This window comes from Sciurus vulgaris (genome assembly GCF_902686455.1).
Source record: "Sciurus vulgaris genome assembly, chromosome: 1".
Taxonomy (NCBI): domain Eukaryota; kingdom Metazoa; phylum Chordata; class Mammalia; order Rodentia; family Sciuridae; genus Sciurus; species Sciurus vulgaris.
The window spans coordinates 156,017,286-156,036,934 of record NC_136461.1 but is presented as its reverse complement, the minus strand read 5'-3'; the positions used below and the strand labels follow the sequence as shown (position 1 = coordinate 156,036,934).

The window sequence follows — 19,649 nt, the reverse complement described above, 5'->3', positions numbered from 1 at the left end:
GATTTTCAGGATCACTTGTTAAAAAGGCTATCTTTTTTCCAAAGTATGTTTTTGGGGCCTTTGTCAAGTATCAGATGACTGCATTTGTGTGGGTTTGTCTCTTTGTCTTCTATTCTCTTCCGTTGGTCCTTGTGCCTGTTCTGGTGCCGTAGCTCTGTACCATAGTTCGAGGTCTGGTATTGTGATGCCTCTCTTCTTCACTGTTCTAAGGATTGCTTTGGCTATTCTGGGTCTCATTTTTTCCAAGTGGATTTTAGAACTGCTTTTTCTAGTTCTGTGAAGGATGTTCATTGGCATTTTGAAGTCGTCTCCTCTCTTTTCAGAAAATCCGTCTCTGGTGCTGCACCATGCCCGTTTCCCCCTCCTTCCCTCCACTTCTCCTTTCTCTATTCACCTCCTATTTCTTTTCTTTTCTTTTCTTTTTTCTTTGTTTTACCCCAAAGCTGTGAGCTGTCCCTTCTTGGCCTTTCTTTTTCTTCTCTCAAGTTTCAGAACACATCAATTCTTTGTCATTCGTCACCTTTATGCTGATGACACTCATATCTCTACCTCCAGCACCAACCTCTATCCTTAGGGGTCCAGTCAGGCATTGGACATCTGCACTTGGGTTTTTCTCCCACACCTCCACAGACAACTTGGTTAAGAATAAATTCTTTGTTTTCATCTGTCAAACCAGTTCTCAACAACTCCTCTGTCTTTCTCAACACAATTATTTCTCTGTCACCTAGACTTGAAACTTAGGGTTCATTTCTAACTCTTACATCACAGCACTTGTCCAAGTTTTATTCAGCCCTATTCTCTCCTATTGGTGCCCAATATCTCCTTCTTGGTCAAACCTGCCATCCTGTAGGAAAATATTCCATTATCCCTACATGGATGCAATGTTTGGAGCAGTGCATTTATAAGTGTTCTTGTGCTTCTAAGAATCAATACAGTTCAGGGTGAAGGTTATAGGCCTGCAGTCCTGGACAGAAATTCTCAGTGAATGAAACTATGTGATGTTATCATTTGTGGGAGTCTGACAGGTGAGTCCTCAGGTGAGTCTATGGAGATAAGAAAGCAGTTCCACTCAGAAAGATTTATTTAAGATAGATGTCTAGTTGGTTGTATACCTATTACATGGTTTAAAGATGGTTTTACCACAGAACAGACCGCGAAGTAAGGGTCTCAGGTGAGGGATGTGTTCAGCCCTTGGAGTGAGTGAGGCTTTCTAAGGGGATCATGAAGAGCTGAGCAAGCAATCTATACAAGGATTAGAGACTTCCTTCCTAAGTCAGATTGAGTTTCTTAAGTATCCGTCTTGGGCTTTCTCCTTATGGTTTAGTTAAGACTTTTATAAGTGTTGTCTTATGTCAGGACTAAAGGGAAGAGCAGATCATCAGCATGGTGGTGACAGAAAGGATGCAGATGGTAAGCTCAAAGGGGAAGTTCTGAGTTGGAGTAGCCGAGTGCTTGGGAGCTAGTTGATGTGGGGAAGCAATGGAAGATGCAGATGCACAGATTCCTCTTCCACAACATGACGGCTGAGTGAAATTTACCAAGTTTTCCATGCCAGCCTCAATTTCCTCATCCATAGATGGCAATATAATGATATCTACTTCATATGTCCTGGGTAAATTAAATGAATCAGTATGTAAAGCACAGTGCCTGTCATACAGTAAGCATAGGCTCACGTCTCCATTCTGCAGCCTCTCATTTAAAATGGGTACTGCTTCGCATACCAAATTTTAGAGGCTCTGCATTTTACTTCCTTAAGGGAGATGTCATTCTTTTATGTTCTTTATTCTTTGGAAAAATAAACTAACCTTGCATTTGTCACTCTCATCTAGGTTTTCTGGTCTCCAAACCATAATTGCAAGTTACCCCCAGAATTTTCTTCTACTTCGTTATGAATCTGGATTCAATCTGCCTGTAAACATCACCTCGTGACTCACAATTTGTTTCATTCATGTTGTTCTCATGTACTATCTTCGTCACTACTTCTTTGACTTCTTTTAAGAATAGATGAATATAAGTGGGTTTTGGGCCCCCCCTTTTTTGTGGTGCTGGAACTCAGGCCTCAGCATGTTAGGCAGTCCCCCTACCCCTGAGTTACAGTCCCACCCCACCCTTTCACTTCCATTCCTGCACCTCCACAAACTCTACCTGTTCTTCTAGGTCTAGATTAATCCAAACCTTTCCGGAAGGTATTTTATGGCTACCTTTGATTTCAACTAGTATCTCCTCTCCACTGCATGTTTCACAAGCACCTGGAACCCAGCATCATTGACGCTGGGCTCGTTAATCTCTACTCCTCATAATTTTTAAATAGTTCCTCTCCTATTGATGCCAGGCAAATAATGAGTTGGACAGCCAATGATAACTCTGTAGAAATTAAGAACACCCAACAGAAATGAATTGTCCTTGACACTTTCCCTCTCTTATCTCCAATATCAATGGGCTACCACGTTGTCTTGGTTCTACATGATATTTCTTAATTCTATCCTTCTCATTAGTTTCTGTTTTAATTACTGAAATAAACTTCTAGTTGTCTTCTTGCCTCTAATCATGTTCTGCTTTAAACCACCCTCCTTGCAGCAATCAAAATATTATTTTCTATCACATAAATGTGATTGCCCTGGTTTCTTTTGCTATTTCAAAAGCTCTCTATTGTGCAAAGCTGAAATCCTCTTCTCCTTTATCTTCTAGTCTCTGCCCTCTGCCATTCTTACCCCCATTGGCTCAACTTTTACTCTGAACTTCAGGCATTACTGAATACTTTGCCTGTTCGTGACTCTGTACATTTGCAGGCTGCCTTCCTTCTTCCTTCTTCCTTGCTCAGGTGCCTACTTGGAAGACACCTTAAAGACTCCTCAAATGTCACTTGTGATGTTTCTTTAGTTATCATGCTCATCTTAATGACTGTCCATCTGTCCATCCATCCATCCATCCATCCATCCACACATTCATTGGTCTATCCATTTCACCTATTTGCAAACAAATAGTTCAATGGCTTCAATGTTGATAAAAATATATATAACTACACACAAACACATACACTACATTGAAAGTAGTTCACAGGTCTGCCAGGTCCCCTATCAGACTCTGAGTTCCTGTTGGTGGGATCATGGGTTACTTATATCCCCCTCATCTAGCATGATGCTTTATCAGTTGTAGGTGGCCCATTAATATTCATTGAATAAATTAGCAAACTGAAGAAACCATACTGTTTACAACCAGACTCTGAAATCTACAAGATCAAACACAGTATGCACTCATATACACACCTCCATTCCATTGTGCTTGGTACTTGGTGATCAGGGAATATTTAATGAAATACTTCTTTGTAGAAATATGCCACAAACATAAAGTCTGTTTTATATTATTATTCACAAATGTTTTTATACTTACATGTCATGTTCTCTTAGTTAGATTTAAATTCCTTCAGGATAAGGACAGTGTTTTATACATTGCTTTCCCCACAGTGACTCATGTAGGGCTGTTTAATGAATGGTCATTGATTGAATAACCAGGTAGCAAAGGCTGGTTATTAGTTCTTTCCAACTTTTATAGTATTTTATTTCCTGGAATGATATCTGGTCTCTCCCATTAGTGGTTTCTACTGAGGAAGTTGCTGGGGGCCTCTAGGACACCCTTCTTGAGCCAAGCAAGGGCTCCAAATTGTTATACACGTCCTGATGTGCTCTGGCAGGAATCACATCTCTAGGTATCTCAAATAACGTACTCTAAAAAGCACCTGGTCATTGGCTTTTGCCAAGAAATGGCATTGCGCCAGGGCCTGTTCATCCTGGCAAATGGTGGATCTGAGGTCTCACAGGCAGCCTGTCAAACTTGGGTAGCCCTTTTCAGTTCTTCCCCAACCAGCAGAGAGCTCCTCTGTGTTCTTATCTGCCAAGCAAAAATGATAATTGCCTCTCATTGATCTCAATGAGTTACGAGGAGGCTAAACAAGACTATTCAGAATGAAGGAAGCACTGGTTGGAAGTGCTTGAACAGTATAAAAGCTGAAAAAACCGGAAAACTCCTTCCCACCCAGTATTAATACCTGCTGTGACCTATAGCTGAGTGATGAAAATTATAAATGATTAGGAAGTGGAGATTGGTTCCGCTAGATAAGGATAATTACAGAATTATGAATATGAAACGCCTCTTTTTCCTTCCGTTTTAATACATTTTAATCCAATTACAGTATTTGTCATTTTCGAGGATGGTGTGTTTATTAGCGATGTAAAGGGAATGAATAGCATTTTATGTCCTGGTCCTTAATTTCTTGACAGATGTAGCAGACAGGAGCGCCTCCCGTACAGAATGAGTGCCTGGGTCGAATCGTCTCCTGTGAGCAGACACTGCCCCCTGGTGGTAAGACGTGGTCTCACATCTCCTTCAGAAGGGGAATCTGAGCCAAAGGAAATGTGCACCAATTTCTCTCTCTGCGCACTAACTTAACTACTTTCCCTGCTGTCCTTCTTCTTTGTCTCCACCATGTTACTTTATGCCATCTTAACTGTCATGTACACTTCTATCATTTCTCTGTAAACTTGTTCATTGCAATGGTTAAGAAAAGCATTCATTACTTATGCTGTGCCAGGTGTTTTGCCACATCTCAGGAATTTTTAGACCACTTATCTTAGCTGACTCTCCATTTTCTCACAGAGCAGGATTCTCATCATTTTCATGCCTACTTATTTACTGTTGCTCTCCCCTCACTATAATGTGAGGCCTATAAATACAAGATTGCTTCTATTTTGCTTACTGTTATGTGTTCAGTACCTAGCCAAGTATTAGGCACTAGCTGTCCCTTAAGAAAGTTTGTGGAGGCAACAAGTAAAAGCTAAAGGGATCATTTCAATTGCAATGTGATAATCACTGGTAGAGGCAAACAGAAGATGACAGAAGGTGAGAGGAGAGCCATCCAGCCTGGGGAAGTGGGAGGGTTTGGAGGTGAGTTCCAGACAGGTGCCTGCAGGAGGCTTTGGTTGCCTGAGTGGGAGGAGGAGGAAGGCCAGCAAGGAGAAGACAAAAAAACCTGCCTAGCAGGGAGAACAGCAGAGTAGAGGCCCAGGCTGGGAAGGAGCTTGGCGTACACAGGAGCTGTGATTGGCATTCAGCAATGTCGGAGGTGAAGTTCAAGAGGGTGTGGTAAGAGGTGTGACCGGTAAGGAGGATAGAGATCAGGTCATGGAAGGTGTGCCTAAGACAATGCAGAGAGAAACTGGCAGTCGTTTAAAGAGCATGAGATACCTCCAACTGATATATATACAGCAGATCACCACCTGGATGGGCCTCGAGGCAGAGGATGAGAGTCTGTTCATTTGTGTGCAGGGCCTGGTGTGCAGGAAGAACCACATCCATGCCGACTGCAAACATGAATCAGTATGGATAGGAATGAAATAAGGACCACGGTGGGCGTGGCACATGTTGGTGTGTGGGAGAGCAGAGGATGGAGGATGCATTACTCAGACTGTATAACCCCATGAGAGATCCTCAACGAATGCTTCCCTAATGAACCAGAGAACCTTAGGGGCTAGTGACAGAGAAATGTCAAGCTGGGATTGCTGCAATGCTTCAGATAAAATTGAACACAGTGGTTACTGTGTGCCAGTCATATTAATCAGGTTCTATTTTTGCTCTGGGCTTCTTGTTGTACTGTTTATTCTGTAGTGCCTTCACTGTTGTGCCATTTAAAGACCTGGGTCATTGATTTGCTTAGATTTAACCTACATTTTTTAAGGTTTTTGTTATAAAAGGAGACAAGAAAATCCAGTGAAGTCTGAATATCTCTTGTAGAAATGGACCCCTTACATGGTCCTGTAGGATTTCTCTTTGTGGAGATTAAATGAAATTCATGGGTCTTTACATAAATATATTATTTCAGAGAGTTTCACTAGGTAGCAAAACCCTTTTTAGATTTTATTGCTGGAGGACATGGAAATTTAAGAGTCTAGCACAGCAACTTACTAGTACTCCTGTTGTTGTAAAAATCTTAAGTGATATATATTTTTTAAACTGAGGTTTCTCATATTCTTACATGTATTGAATTCTTTAGGGATAAGAGTAGAAGATGCCTGATAAGAGGCAAGAAAATCATTCTGATTTTAATTTAGACTACAGAGGATTTCTCTTTATAAAAATGTTCTTTGGATAACATTAAAACAACAACAACAACAGAGGGAAATGAGAGGGGAGGGTATGAAAAATGGTGGAATGAGACAGACATCATTACCCTCTGTACACGTATGATCACACAAATGGTATGAATCTACATCGTGCACAACCATAGAAACAAAATGATGTACCCCATTTGTGTACAATGAATCAAAATGAGGTCTGTAAAAAATTAAAAAACAATGACGACAACAACAACAAAGCTTCAAACCATTATTACCTTTAGAAAGACCATTATCAGTTCAAATTCAGTCAGAATCCACTCTAGTTATGCTGAATGGAAAGAGATTTAGGGAAAGTAAGTGCTCAGCAGCACTTAGGAAGTACTGGAGGATTAAAGTCAGAGGGCAGCCACCCGTAGCTGTGATGGGAGAAAATGAGGGAGTTGCAGCTGCCAGTCAAGAGCCAGGAAGTGGTGGGAAAGGCTGATGCCCAGGGCACCACTGTCTGGAAGTGAAGGACTGTCAGGGGAGCATGGCTGCAGCAGAAGATGGCGTTTGCCCAAACTGAAATGTCTGCTGCCAATTCCAGAGGGGGAAAAAAGGCATCTGCTTCCCTTCCGTAGTTCACATCTGATGGAGGTACGTATCAATGGCAGAACCTTCTGAGAACCAGGAGCTCCACTGGCAGAGGACAAGGAAATGTAGTTCACAAGTTTCTGGTTCTTGGGAGGAGTATGGAAGTAACCGGAGTGACGCTGAGTGATATTGGACAATATCTAGCATGGTCATCAGCAGTAATCAAAATACATGTTACTGGTATTAGTAGTATTACTGGTATTACCACTATTATTGATGCATATATGCTTGAGCAGTTCTTTCAGAAATTGGAAGTAACTTTTATAAATTTGAAGATGTCTAAAAATATCCTTACCTTCACATTTGATTGACAATTTGGTTGAATATAGAATCCTATGTTCAAAATTGTATCTATAAGACTTTAAAGGTATTATTACTCCTTATCCTTTTGCATTCAGAGTTGCCAACAGAGAATCAGAGGCAATTTGATTTTCATTTTTGCCCAGGCAAATTATCATTATTATTTTTTAATCTCTGGTGGAAATTTAAAGGACCTGATGGTTCAAGATTTCAGCATGTACATGGGTCTGATCATTTTTCATTCATTCTAGTTCCTTCTATTTGCTGACTCTTGTTGCTCTGCAGTACCAAGAAATTTTCTTCTTTTTAATTTTCTTCAAGAACTTACCACCTCAAACCCAAGCAATCTACAAGCACCCTTAGATGAATGTTGGAGCCCTCAGTCCATCCTTCTTTTTCCTTCACATTTCTTTAATAGTAAAAGAAAAAACAATATACTCTCATTCATTTGAAGATATTATTTATTCTTATTTTAAAGTCCTCTGTTTTCTTCATGAAATCAATTTTAATTTTTCTGCTCGTTTGTTTTTATTTCTGCTTGTTTTGTTTTATTTTAGTGCCTCTGTTTTATAACATTTGTTTTCCTGAAACATCTGTGATTCTCCGTTGCATTATTTCCTGTATTTTCAAGTTTTTCTGTGTGCCAGCATTTGGATGTTCTTTCTATGCAGCTTAAACTTCACATGGGGAATGTGGAGAGAAGCAGGGTGTATTGTGGAGAGAGAAGGTGCAGTTTTGGATTTGTGTTCTTCTTCCCCTTCTTTGGGGTTGGTAGCTGTCTAGGCTTGACTGTCCTTAGGGTTGACCCTCACTGCTTTAGTTTTAGCACAGACACCGCTTGCTGACAAGTGCACCAAAACCTGAGAGGGGAAAGGCAGGTGCTCTCAGCTGAACACTCTGTTGCCTGATTGCTCCTGAACCCTAACCTCTTGACTTTGGGCTCAGAGTACCCCCAAATTTCATCTACCTGTGCAATTCATGGCTTCCTCCATATCTGAGTTCAGCCATTCTCTGTCCTCCAAAGTTTGCTCAAAATTTTTGGCCTTGGTATGGCATTTCTGTTTTCTGTTTACCACCATAAAACTGTTTTATCGTTAAATATCTTTAATGCCATTTCACACATTTTGAGCAGAAGCAATGAAATGAAGTACACCTGACCCTACATCTTGATCTGACTGGTAACATCTCAATTATATTTTAAAAATGTTCTTTAAATCATTTTTGGCATCACTTAAATAAGAGGAAATCAACCGTTACTTTTAGATTTTTGTTGTTTGAACCAGGAATTGAATTCAGGGGCACTCAAACGCTGAGCCACATCCACAGCCATACTTTGTATTTTACTTAGAGACAGGGTCTCACTGAGTTGCTTAGAGCCTCACCATTTGAACTCGAGATCCTTTTGCCTCAGCCTCCTGAGCTGCTGGGATTATAGGCATGCACCATCACACCTGGCTGCTCTTAGAATTTTAATTAAAAATTTAATTTTCAAAATACATCTATCCAAAATTACTACCATTGGTTTATTGCACAAAAATTGCAAAGTTGTTCAATCTACTGTGATGCATTACATGTAAACTTGACCTATGATTGAAAAACCCACTTGTTGATACCAATGCTTGTAAAACTGGGGTGAAGGAAGGTATGGTTACAGTCACTAAAGAGATGCTCAATGGAATGAAATTAGAAATCAAGGATAAGATAAAAATTAGAAGCTTCTCTAATATCTGGAGACTAAATAATACTCTATTGAATTATGAATGGATAGCAGATGAAATCAGGGGTGAAATAAAAAATTACTTAGAAGTAAATGAGAATACTGATACAACGTATCAACATCTCTGGAATATTATGAGATTTCTAAAAGGAAAGTTCATAGCATTCAGCTCATTCATTACAATAGGAAGACACCAAATAAATAATCTAACAGTACATCTCAAGGCCCTAGAAAAAGAAGAACAAACCAACACTAAAATCAGTAGAAGATGGAAAATAATTAGATTCAGAGCTGAAATGAACAAAGATGAAATTAAAAATTTCAAAAAAATCAATGAAACAAAAATTTGCTTCTTTGGGGGGAAAAAATACCCACAACAAAATTGATAAACCTTTAGCCAAGGTAACCAAAGAAAGGGAAAAAAAATCCCTCAAAATATTAAAATTCACAATGAAAAAGGAAGTATCACCACAGACACTACTGAAATACAGAGGATAATCAGAAAGTATTTTGAAAATTTATACTTCAATAAATTAGAAAATCTTGAAGACATAGACAAATATCTAGAGACATATGACCTACGCCAATTGAACCAGGAGGATAAGAAAATTTAAACTGATCAATTTCAAGTAATTATATTGAAGATGCCATCAAAAGCCTACCAACAAAGAAAAGCCCAGGGCCAGATGGATTCTCAGCTGAGTTCTGCCAGATTTTTAAAGAAGAACTAACTCCATGTGTTCTCAAATTATTCCATGAAATAAAAAAAGGATGAAACCCTTCCAAACTCATTCTGTGAGGCTAGTATCATGCTGATACCAAAACCAGGCAAAGACACACGAAGCAAAGAAAACTTCAGACCAATATACTTGATGAACACAGATGCAGAAATACTTATTGGAATACTGGCAAATCACATACAAAAACACATTAAAAAGATAGTGCACCATGATCATGTGGGTTTCATCCCAGGAATGCAAATTTGGTTCAACATATGAATGTCAATAAATGTAATTCATCACATCAATAGACTTAAAGAAAAGAATCACATACTTATCTCAATAAATGCAGAAAATGACAAAATACAGCACCAATTCATGTTTAAAACACTAGAGAAACTAGGGATAGAAGGAACTTAACCTCAACATTGTAAAGGCTATATATGACAAACCCAAGGTCAACAACATTTTAAACAAAGGAAAACTGAAAGTATTCCCTATAAAAACTGGAACAAAACAGGGATGCCCTCTTTTACCACTTCTATTTAACATAGTCCTTGAACCTCTAGCCAGAGCAATTGTTCAAAAGAAAGAAATTAAAGAGATATGAATAGGAAAAGAAGCTCAAACTACCTGTTTACCAATGACATAATCCTATATTTAGAAGACCCAAAAACTCCACCAGAAAACTTCTAGAACTCATAAATGAATTTAACAAAGTAGCAAGATACAAAATTAATACCCATAAATCAAATGCATTTCTATACTTGAATGATGAATTCACTGCAAGAGAAGTTAGGAAAACTACCCCATTCACAACAGACTGAGAAAAAATAAAATACTTGGAATCAATCTAACAAAAGAGGTGAAAGACCTCTACAATGAAAACTACAGAATGCTAAAGAAAGAAATTGAAGAAGACCTTAGAAGATAGAAAGATCTCCCATGTTCTTGGATAGGCAGAATTAGTGTTGTCAAAATGGACATACTCCCAAAAGTGCTATACAAATTTAATGAAATTTCCATTAAAATTCCAATGATGTTCTTCACAGAAGTAGAAAAAGGAGTCATGAAATTCATTTGGAAAAATAAGAGATTCCAAATAGCCAAAGTAATTCTTAGCAAGAAAAGCAAACCAGGAGGTATCACAATACTAGATCTTAAATTATACTACAGAGCTATAGCAAAAAAATAGCATGTTATTGGTAACAAAACAGACATGAAGACCAATGGAAAAGAAAGATACAGAGACAAACCCACATACAGTTATCTTATACTAGATGAAGGTGCCAAAAGCATACATTAGAGAAAAGCTAGTCTCTTCAACAAATGGTGCTGGGAAAACGAAAATCTATATGTAGTAGAATAAAATTTAACCACTATTTCTCATCCTGCACAAAACTCAACTCAATGTGGATCAAAGACCTAGGTATTAGATCAGGAACCCTGTAGCTGCTAGAATAAAACACAGGCCCCCAAACCCCAACATGTCAGCTTAGGAACTGAATTCCTCAGCAAGACTCCTAAAGCACAAGAAGTAAAATCAAGAATCAATAAATGGGATGGTATCAAACTAAAAACTTCTTCACAGCAAAGGAAACAATCAAGAGTGGTAAGAAAAAGCCTACAGAATGGGAGAAAAATCTTTGCCACCCATACCTCAGATAGGGTATTAATTTCCAGGATATGCAAAGAACTCAAAAAGCTTAACATAAACAAACAAACAAACAAACAATCATGCCCCCCACAAATAACCTGATCAGTAAATGGGAAAAGGAACTAAACAGACACTTCTCAAAAAAAGAAATATGGTCAGTGAATATTTGAAAAAATTGTTCCACATCTTTAGCAATTAGAGAAATACAAATTAAAACTACACTGAGATTTCATTTCACTCCAGTCAGAAAGGCAATTATGAATAATACAAGTAACAATATTAAATGTTGGCGAGGATGTGGGGAAAATGGAACACTCATTCACTGTTGGTGGGACTGCAAATTAGTGCAACCATTCTGGAAAGCCATATGGAGATTCTTCAAAAAACTAGGAATAGAACCACCTTTTGACCCATTTATTCTACTCTTTGGTACATATCCAAAGGAACTAAAATCAGCATACTGCAATGATACAGCCACATTAATATTTGTAGCAGCACAATTCACAATAGCTAAGCTATAGAACCAACCTAGATGCTAATCAACAGATGAATGAATGAAGAAAATGTGGTATATATACACAATGGAGTATTTTTCAGTCATAAAGAAGAATGACATTCACTGCTAAATAGATGGATGTGGAGACTATCATGCTAAGTGAAATAAGCCAATCCCTCCAAAATCAAAGGTTGAATATTTTCTCTGTTATGTGGATGCTAACCAAAAATAAGGGAGAGGGAGATGAAGAATAGCAGCTCAGTGGATTAGACAAAGGGGAATGAAGGGAAAGGAGGGGGGATGGGAATTGGAAAGACAGTGGAATGAATCTGACATAACTTTCCTACGTACGTATGTGAATACACCACAGTGAATCTCAACATTGTATACATCCACAAGAATGGTATTCTAATTAGAATAAGATCTATTCCATGCTTGAGTTAACGTATAAAAATAGATTCTACTGTCATATATAATTAAAAAGAGCCCCTTATAAAAAAGAGAGAGATGTGAAGTACTTTACACAGAGGCAATAGGAAGGATGGCTTGAAGTCATCTCAGGAATGGGCAAGACCACACCTATTGGGGGCTCAAGGGTGTAAAAGTAAAAATTCCTGAGAGAAGAGGCTATGGGGGCACACTGCTTGCACAGGGAGGCTTAGAAAGCTATTTCCAACTGTGATCCCTGGAGATTTGGCTATTGCTCAAGATGGTGGCAGACTTTGGTGTCATCCACATGGTACTGGTTCTGCAGAAATGCAGGATGCTGGAGTTATGGGATCATGGAGGCTTCCACTTAGATTTAAAAGGAAAGCCAGCAAAATGTAACAGAGTCAGAATCCCTGCAGGCATTGCCTTAAAGGGTAAGGCATGAAGATGTGAAAAGAAACCTGAACCTGCAGTGGAGACCACCAAGATTAAGAGATGCCAATAATGTGGAATGTCTGCTGAGGAAAGCCACCGAACTCAAACAAAAGCAAGAGAGAGGCCATGTGGCCTGCAACCCGCAAGGGCATAGGTGTGGAGCTACCCAAACCCTTTGGAGAGAACATCATGATGCCATGCGCCTACGATGCTGGACATGGTGCTACAGGACTTGTTTTCCCAGCTCGATTTTGGTCTTGCTTTGTTCCCACCACTTCCTTCTATGCCCCTATTTCTTCCTTGTGGAATGGGGATGTTTACTCTGTGCCATTGCATATTGCATAGAGATATATATATATATATATTTTTGATCTTACAGGGGCTCATAGCCAAGAGTTTGGCTTGAGTCTCAGATGAGGCTTTGGACTTGAACTTTTGGGCAATGCTGGAATTCTTAAATACTGTGGAGACTCTTGGAAATGGACTAAATGCATTTTGCATTGTGAGATGGACATGAGCTTTTGCGGGGCAGGGGCAGAAGGTTATGGTTTGGTTATGAAGTGTCCCCTGAAAGCTCATGTGTGAGGCAATACAGGGATCATCAGAGGTGAAATGAGTTGTTTATGAGAACTGCAATCTAACTGGCAGATTAATCCATTTGATTGGTTAAAAATTTGAATGGATTAATGGGTGGTAACTGTGGGCAAGTAGGATATGACTAGAGGAAGTAGTTCACTGGGGGAGGGCCCATGGGGATTATATTATCCCTGGCTACTTGTACTCAAGCCCCCTTTGCTTCCCAGCTGTCATGAACTGAGAAGCCTTTCCTCCTCCATGCCCTTCTGCCATGATGTTCTGCCTCACCTTAGGCCCAGAACTATGGAGTTGGCCAACCATGAACTGAACCTCTGAAACTGTGAGCCAAAATAAAACTTTTCTTTCTCTAAGTTGTTCTTGTGGGGTATATTGGTCACAGAGATACAAAGCTGACTAGAACAATACCTTAAGATTATTTATAAAATTTTTAAAATTTAATTTTTGTGGTGCTGGGGATTGAACCCAGGACCCTGTGCATACTGGTTGAGTTTTTTACCACTGAGCCACATTCCCAGCCTTTGAGAATCTGAGTTTTTGTTTCATTGTTTTTACTGCCCACTCTTTTAAAAAGTTGTTTTTTGCATGGTTATAGGCTGCAACTGCAAAAGGAGGGAAATTAGTTAAGAAAGTTTATATGTTCTCTTTGTTTTATCTATTCATTTTCATTCATTCACTATGGTGAATAGCAAATCACCAAGCTTTCTGGAAACTGAGGGAAGCAAGATTGCTACATTGTTTATGAGGCTATAACTGGTAAGTGATATAAAGGCAATTAAAATAGTGAGATCACAGATTTGTGGATTATAGTGGGGAATTTAGGCTTTCTTCAGGGCAATGAGAAGTTCCCAAAATATTTCAGGAGGAGAAGTGACATGTTAACTCCCAGCTCAGGCTGAAGCCTTTACAACAGATTGGAGGTGGGTAAACTGTTTTGCAAAAGACTTTTCTGGTTCTAGTCCTTTTTTCCCTTGCTTTTTGCCTGCATTTGGTATTAGCTTCATTGCACAAAATGAGAATCCAATCAAAAGGTCATGAGTTAGTTTAATATGGAAGGTTGCCTTTCATTCTGTAATATGCTTTCTATAATAGTCATTGCTCACATTTAATGTGTTTCCCCACTCCTTTTGTGATCTTCCCACCCCTATGGGTGACTATGCTTGGCTTCTAGCTTTGTACTAGAAATGGTGCTTCTTTCTTCTATAATCATCAATTTCATATAGAATGTGTAAACATTAAGTTTCCCAGACAGATAGTATTCAAGATTTTAAACTCGGGGGGAATCTTAGAATTTCTTTATTTCTTTGGGTGTATAATTTTCTCATTAATAGTTCATCTACCAGGAGATAATGAAAAAGGTTTATCAGCAAAACATCATCCCTGGGCGATGCTTATTGATGAGGGAAGAAGTGGATCACATATGGAAAATCAATGACAGCTGCTTGAATTTGTAACTGATTCTTATTGTTGTGCTGGGCAACATGTTCCCTCATTAGAGTGAGTGTGCATGACCAGCATGTTTGTGGCTATAAAAATGGTGAGTGGAAATATATTTACTTATACCTCTCTCTGTTCTGAAAATGATTCTAGATATATGTATATACATACAGATATAGATCATCACTGTGGGCAAAGAGATATTTTTCTATTCCAAAAATATTCTTGTTGCATACAAAAAGATATGTATTTTGAAAATTAAATTGCTAATAAAACTTGTAAGAAAATCTCAGAAATTCAGGTATAGTTAAAAAAAATCTTTCACATACCTATTTGAGTTGAGTTATAAAGTCCATGTAAGAAATGCTTGTGCCTCCACTCTCTCTAGATAAAAATTACAAAAATAACAGATACTTTGTAAGTGGTATGTACTACCTGATCAGAGTCAGGCATTGATTTTAGTGCTTAAAGTTACTAATTCACTTACTTTTATGAGATGAGTAGTATAATTATCCTCCAATTTATAACTGAGGAAGCAGAAGCAAAAAGGGTTAAGCTTCTATTTATTGTCACATGACTAATAAGTGACAGGGATAGGATTTTGACCTGGATAGTTCAGCTCAAATGTCCATATTCTTGTTCAGTAACCCCTACTCCTGTAGAGTTTGGGAGCCATCTCAACAATCCAAACAAAAGATGGGGGTAGATTGACAAAAGTGACAGCATATCCATATTTACATCTTAACAGATAGATTTTGAGAATAGAACCAATCAATTTTCTTTTTTTGTGTGTGGTTTCATCACTGTAGTATGTTGACTTTTTAAAAAAATTGTTTTAATTAGTTATACATGGCAGTAAAATGCACTTTGATACATCATATATAATGGAGTATAATTTCTCATTCTTCTGGTTATAAGTGATATAGAATTCCACTGGTCATACAGTTATATATGCACATGGGTAATAATGTCTGATTCATTCTACTATCCTTCCTACCCCCATACCCCTTCCCCTGCCCTTAATCCCTTCTACCTAATCTAAAGTAACTCTTCTTCTCTAGCTGCCCTCCCCATTGTGAATTAGCATCCACATATCAGAGAAAATATTCAGCTTTTGGTTTTTTGGGATTGATTTATTTCACTTAGCATGATATTCTCTGGTTCCATTCATTTACCAGCAACTGCCATAATTTCTTCTTTAAGGCTGAGTAATATTCTATTTTATATATATATATATATCAATCACATTTTTTGTACATATATATGTGTAGAGATATATATATCACATTTTATATATATACACACACAAAATATATAAATATATTAAATATTTATAATATAAATATATTAAAAATATTTATATTAAAAATACAAATATATTAAAAATCCATTCATCTGTTGAAGGGCACCTAGGTTGGTTCCATAATTCAGTATTGTAAATTGAGCTGCTGTAAACATTGATGTGACTGCATCTTTGTAATTTGCTGACTTTAAGTCCTTTGGGTAAACCAAGAAGTGGGATAGCTGGGTCAAATGATGGTTCCATTCCAAGTTTTCTGAGGACTCTCCATGCTGCTTTGCATAATGGTTGCACCCATTTGCATTCCCACCAGCAATGTATTGTGTGCCTTTTTCCCCCACATCCTCACCAACATTTATTGTTGTTTATATTCTTGATAATTGCCATTTTGACTGGAGTGAGATGGAATCCTAGAGTTGTTTTGGTTTGCATTTCTCTAATTGCTAAAGGTGTTGAACATTTTTTCTTATATTTGTTGATCGATTGTATTTCTTCTTCTGTGAAGTGTCTATTCAGTTCCTTAGCCCATTTATTGATTGTTTTTTTGGTGTTAAGCTTTTGAATTCTCTATATATATCCTGGAGATTAGTGCTCTATCTGAGGTACATGTAGTAAAGATTTTCTTCCGGTTTGTAGGCTCTCTCCTTATGATATTGATTGTTTCCTTTGCTGAGAAGAAGCTTTTTAGTTTGACTCCATCCCATTTATTGATTCTTTTTTTTTCTTTCTTTCTTTTTTTTAAATTTTATTTATTGTAAACAAATGGGATACATGTTGTTTCTCTGTTTGTACATGGCATAAAGGCATACCATTTGTGTAATCATAAATTTACATAGAGTAATGTTGTTTGATTCATTCTGTTATTTTTCCCTTCCCCCCACCCCTCCCACCCCTCTTTTCCCTCTATACAGTACTTCCTTCCTACATACTTGCCCCCCTCCCTAACCCTAACTCTAACCCTAACACTAACCCTTCCCTCCCCCCATTATGTGTCATCATCCACTTATTAGTGATATCATTCTTCCTTTGGCTTTTTGAGATTGGCTTATCTCACTTAGCATGATATTCTCCAATTTCATCCATTTGCCTGCAAATGCCATAATTTTATCATTCTTTATGGCTGAGTAATATTCCATTGTATATATATATATACCACAGCTTCTTTATCCACTCATCAATTGAAGGGCATCTAGGTTGGTTCCACAGTCTGGCTATTGTGAATTGAGCAGCTATGAACATTGATGTGGCTGTATCTCTGTAGTATGCTGATTTTAAGTCCTTTGGGTATAGGCCAAGGAGTGGGATAGCTGGGTCAAATGGAGGGTCCATTCCAAGTTTTCTAAGGAATCTCCACACTGCTTTCCAGAGTGGCTGCACTAATTTGCAGTCCCACCAGCAATGTATGAGTGTACCTTTCTCCCCACATCCTCGCCAACACCTGTTGTTGCTCGTATTCTTGATAATCGCCATTCTAATTGGGGTGAGATGGAATCTTAGGGTGGTTTTGATTTGCATTTCTCTTATTACTAGAGATGTTGAACATTTTCCTATATGTTTGTTGATTGCTTGTAGATCTTCTGTGAAGTGTCTATTCATTTCCTTAGCCCATTTGTCGACTGGATTATTTGAATTCTTGGAGTAGAGTTTTTTGAGTTCTTTATAGATTCTGGAGATTAGTGCTCTATCTGAAGTATGATTGGCAAAGATATTCTCCCACTCTGTAGGCTCTTATTCGCATTGCTGATAGTTTTCTTTGCTGAGAGAAAGCTTTTTAGTTTGAATCTATCCCAGTTATTGATTCTTGCTTTTATTTCTTGTGCTATGGGAGTCCTGTTAAGGAAGTCTGGTCCTAAGCCGACATGTTGAAGATCTGGCCCTACTTTTTGTTCTATAATCTGCACGGTCTCTGGTCTGATTCCGAGGTCCTTAATCCATTTTGAGTTTAGTTTCGTGCATGGTGAGAGATATGGGTTTAGTTTCATTCTATTGCATATGGATTTCCAATTCTCCCAGCACCATTTGTTGAAGAGGCTATCTTTTCTCCATTGCATATTTTTGGCCTTTGTCTAGTATGAGAAAATTGTATTTATTTGAGTTTGTGTCCGTGTCCTATATTCCGTACCATTGATCTACCTTTCTATTTTGGTACCAATACCATGCCGTTTTTGTTACTATTGCTTTGTAGTAGAGTTGAAGATCTGGTATTGCAATACCCCCTGTATCACTCTTCCTGCTAAGGATTGCTTTAGCTATTCTGGGTTTCTTATTCTTCCAGATGAATTTCATAATTGCTTGCTCTATTTCTGTAAGGTACGTCATTGGGATTTTAGTTGGAATTGCATTGAATTTGTATAGCACTTTAGGTAGTATGGCCATTTTGACAATATTAATTCTTCCTATCCAAGAACATGGAAGATCTTTCCATCTTCTAAGGTGTTCTTTAATTTCTTTCTTTAGTGTTGTACAGTTCTCATTGTAGAGGTCTTTCACCTCTTTTGTGAGATTGATTCCCAAGTATTTTATTTTTTCGAGGCTATTGAGAATGGGGTAGTTTTCCTAATTTCTCTTTCTGAAGATTCATCACTTATGTATAAAAATGCATTGGATTTATGAGCATTGATCTTGTAACCTGCTACTTTACTGAATTCACTTATGAGTTCTAAGAGTTTTCTGTGGAATTTCCAGGTTCCTCTAAATATATAATCATGTCATCAGCGAACAGGGATAGTTTGAGTTCTTCTTTTCCAATTCGTATCCCTTTAATTTCTTTGGTTTGTCTAATTGCTCTGGCTAGAGTCTCAAGAACGATGTTGAATAGAAGTGGTGAAAGAGGGCATCCCTGCCTTGTTCCAGTTTTAGGGGGAATGCTTTCAGTTTTCACCATTTAGAATGATATTAGCCATGGGCTTAGCATAAATGGCCTTTACAATGTTAAGGAATGTTCCCACTATCCCTATTTTTTCTAATGTTTTAAGCATGAAGGGGTGCTGTATTTTATCAAATGCTTTTTCTGCATCTATTGAAATAATCATGTGATTCTTGACTTTAAGTCTATTGATATGGTGAATTACATTTATTGATTTCCTGATGTTGAACCAACCTTGCATCCCTGGGATGAAACCCACTTGATCATGGTGCATTATCTTTTTAATATGTTTTTGTATGCGATTTGCTAAAATTTTGTTGAGAATTTTTGCATCGATGTTCATTAAGGATATTGGTCTGAAATTTTCTTTCCTTGATGAGTCTCTGTCTGGTTTAGGTATCAGTGTGATATTGGCTTCATAGAATGAGTTTGGGAGGGTTCCCTCCTCTTCTATTTTATGGAATACTTTGAGAAGTATTGGAATGAGCTCTTCTTTAAAGGTTTTGTAGAACTCGGCTGAGAACCCATCTGGTCCCGGACTTTTCTTTGTTGGTAGGCTTTTGATGACTTGTTCAATTTCAGTACTTGAAATTGGTCTATTTAAATTGTGTATGTCCTCCTCGTTCAGTTTAGGCAATTCATATGTCTCTAGAAACCTGTTGATGTCTTCGAGGTTTTCTGTTTTGTTGGAGTACAAATTTTCAAAATAGCTTCTAATTATATTTTGTATTTCAATCCTGTCTGTTGTGATATTTCCTTGTTCATTCCGAATTTTAGTGATTTGGGTTTTCTCTCGTCTTCTCTTTGTTAGTGTGGCTAAAGGTTTATCAATTTTGTTTATTTTTTCGAAGAACCAACTATTTATTTTGTCAATTTTTTGTATTGTTTCTTTTGTTTCAATTTCATTGATTTCAGCTCTGAGTTTAACTATTTCCTGTCTTCTACTACTTTTGGTG

At 37.9% G+C, this 19,649-nt stretch overlaps 1 protein-coding gene across 1 annotated transcript in view; it reads left to right on the top strand.

Annotated features, from left to right (window-relative positions):
- Window positions 1–19,233, top strand: part of MRPS28 (mitochondrial ribosomal protein S28) — a 352,996-nt gene extending 333,763 nt beyond the window's left edge. Inside the window, exon 3 of the mRNA XM_079111109.1 lies at window positions 19,130–19,233. Within this exon, the coding sequence (XP_078967235.1) occupies window positions 19,130–19,202 (73 nt within the window). The 3' untranslated portion in view covers window positions 19,203–19,233. The remainder of the gene's footprint in view (window positions 1–19,129) is intronic.
- Window positions 19,234–19,649: the final 416 nt, after the last annotated feature.